The sequence below is a fragment of the Gossypium arboreum genome, chromosome 9, assembly GCF_025698485.1.
Source record: "Gossypium arboreum isolate Shixiya-1 chromosome 9, ASM2569848v2, whole genome shotgun sequence".
Lineage (NCBI taxonomy): Eukaryota > Viridiplantae > Streptophyta > Magnoliopsida > Malvales > Malvaceae > Gossypium > Gossypium arboreum.
The window spans coordinates 3738148-3741279 of NC_069078.1; the positions used below are offsets into that span (position 1 = coordinate 3738148).

At 31.0% G+C, this 3132-nt stretch overlaps 1 protein-coding gene across 1 annotated transcript; it reads left to right on the forward strand.

Annotated features, from left to right (window-relative positions):
• Nucleotides 1-825: 825 nt before the first annotated feature.
• On the forward strand, nt 826-2288 carry LOC108454076 (60S ribosomal protein L34). Its single transcript, XM_017752387.2, has 4 exons — nt 826-1023; nt 1135-1214; nt 1779-1888; nt 1987-2288. The coding sequence occupies exons 1-4, from the start codon at nt 945-947 to the stop codon at nt 2078-2080; spliced, it is 363 nt and encodes a 120-aa protein (XP_017607876.1). The 5' UTR covers nt 826-944; the 3' UTR covers nt 2081-2288.
• The last annotated feature ends 844 nt before the right edge of the window (nt 2289-3132 follow it).

The following is a 3132-nucleotide window of genomic DNA, read 5'->3' on the forward strand; positions in this document are numbered from 1 at the left end:
AATAATAAGAATAAAGTTCTCTCAAATAATATAATAGAAGGATATTCCTATAATTTTCGTGAATCGAATTAGAACCCGGTTGATGGATGATACTAACTCAGTAAAAGACATAATAAATAGTATAAATATATATGTGATGGAGAGAATAGAGTATGCATAATAAAATTAAAATGCATAAAAATATTAAAATAAAGCATTAGTTAAATAGTAAATTAAATGTTTTATTAATGTAATTGGTGCGGTTTAAATCTCACCATTTGTATATTTTATTTTTTTAAAGTGAAAACTAAAATATTCTCGAATAATATTACTTGTTTTAATTACGAGAGGACATTCTGTAATTTCTTAACCGAGTTGGTGTCTGGTTGACTCGTGACACTAACTTAATCAATAATTTAAATAGAAGTGTATATATACAACTGATGAATGTAATAGAGTATGCATAATAAAATTAAAATGTTAAAATTATCAAAATAAAACTTTAGTTGATAGATAAATTAAACGTTTTAGTAATGCATTTGGTGTGGGTTTAAATCTCACCTTTTGTATATATTTTTTATTTTTATTTTTAAGTGAAATGATTAAAATACTTTTAAATAATATTACATATTTTAATTACGAAATAATATTTTTGTAATTTTTAACTGAATTAATATCAGGATGACTTGTACACTAAACTCAGTAAAGAGTTTAAAAAATAATATAAATAAGATTAAAAAATTATTTATCTTTAAACAGAAAGCACACGTGCTGCATAACTTTAGCCGTTGATAAGAAAAAGACCAAATTAGAACCGTCCGATCTAGGGCTTACATCAAAAGAATGGGTATTTATAGACTCCCTTCTCCTTCACTCGGCCCCTTTGGCCTTCGCTCTGGCTTTCGCGTTTCTTTCTAAAACTAGAGCTGAGAAAATAAAACCCAAAGCCTTAAAAACTATCAAAAATGGTTCAAAGGCTCACTTACCGTAGTCGCCATAGCTATGCTACCAAATCCAATCAACACCGTGTCGTTAAGACCCCCGGTAAGTTTTGAAGTTCCCACAATGACGCCTGCCGCTTTTGCTGCTCTCTTGTTATTTTTTTGAAAATTGTTTGAAAATAATGGGTTTTCATCCATTCTTTCTTTTTTAAAGGTGGGAAATTGATCTATCAGACTACTAAGAAGAGAGCGAGTGGGCCTAAGTGTCCTGTTACTGGAAAGCGAATTCAGGGTGTAAGTTCATTTTATTATTATGATTTTAAGCTATGTTGTTTTGTTTTTAGTTGGAAATTTGGATTTCTATTGTTGGGACTAAGTATGAAATGTAGCTACGCCTTTGTTTATTTGATTGAGAAAATGATGATTTGGGTATCTCTGTTTATATTCATTTTCATGTTTGCATATTGAACTTTGTGTAGCGAATTAAACATAGATTCTGATACTGTTTAAGATTTGTTTAGTTTCATAGTTTTAAGATCTATAAAAATTGAAAATAATGGTCAAAACTTGTTTTCTACTTTAGGAACTGGTGATAAGTTCATTATTGTGGAGCCCTTTATTGCACTTCACTTTGAAGCAGTTTACAAAATTCAAACTGTCTCACTTGATTTTACTATACTTGCTGCATATCTAGTAGAAATGTAAAACCTTGTTGATTGATATGAAGAGTATTTTGTTTTCATGTTACTTGTCGGAGTAAGCTATGTTTCAGTTATTACTGGATGTGTGGCTGATCGGGTTTGAGTTGTGTAGTTTTGAGCTTTGCTCTAATGGTTTTCTTATATGGCTTGTTTGCAGATTCCTCACTTGAGACCTGCTGAATACAAGCGGTCTCGGTTGCCTAGGAACCGTAGGACGGTGAATCGTGCCTATGGTGGTGTTTTGTCTGGAAGTGCTGTTAGAGAAAGGTACTACTTTGTGCATGATTTAATAGCTTGTTTTTAATTTGTTGTGATAGTTGCAAAATCTTATTCTTCTCTTTTTCTGGTTTTTATATCATTTTAAGGATAATTCGAGCCTTCTTAGTGGAAGAGCAAAAGATTGTGAAGAAGGTTCTGAAAATCCAGAAGACTAAGGAAAAGCAATCCTCAAAGAGCTAGGAATTTTAAATGCTGATGAAGCTGAATTGTGTTTGGCTTGTTAGATTTACCTGAGAGAAATTTTTGTTTGTTATTATGGTGAATTGATGAAATGTGGAACTGAGTTTGAGTACTTTTTCTCATTTGGTAGTTTCATACTGATATATTTTGCTGCTTGGTTCACTAGAAGACAAATCTATTGAAAGGTTATTGTTTAGTGATGGTTTTATTTGTTGATGTGGTTTCTTTTATTAGGCATTGATATTATATTCTTGTTTGCTACCATGAGCCCTGAGTCCATGACTCGTGACCTCGAAACTCCAAATCCTGATCCCTAACTTGTAAATAGGATTTGGGGTTACGGTTTTGAGTTGAATTTAGCCATCTTGTTTAAAGGCAGCTGGAATGATATATGTGGTCCTTTTGAACATAGCAACTGAACCGAAGATGGAACGCTTGTCGGTTTCGAGTTCAAGAAGTCCATTTTCATCTATATGACAATAAGGATGAGGAATGCATGTTATTACCATGGTTATGCAAACCGTCAGACATAATCTCCAGCCAACCATAGCCCAAGTTTCTGATGAACAGCAGAATCCATATCGACAATTGAAGCTAATGGTGAATTTGGAGGTGAAAGTACATGGATATTTTTGTATGGATAGATTATATTTTGCTCATTTTATTTAAAAATTAGCAAATTAATTTTTATACGTAAGATTAAAGAGTAAATTGTTTCGTTCTAGTAAAAAGTTTATTTATTTATTTTGTTAAAATTGATATTGTTGATCAAATAATCTTACCGTTACACTGGGCATATGTGGATTTTATTTTGACATTTAGGGTTAATTTTTAATCGTATAAATAGATGAATATTTTAATAGAACGAAATTATTTTTGATCTAATATATAGAGATTAGTTTATTTATTTTGTTAACAGAGAAAATAAAATGTAATTTGATTCTTAATACAATAATTTTTATAGTACTTTTACCTGGTTGATGTACAGCTTTTTGGCATGTTCATATTATGTGGCATCTGTAAGTCCTACAACAGGAAATTGGATATAAAAC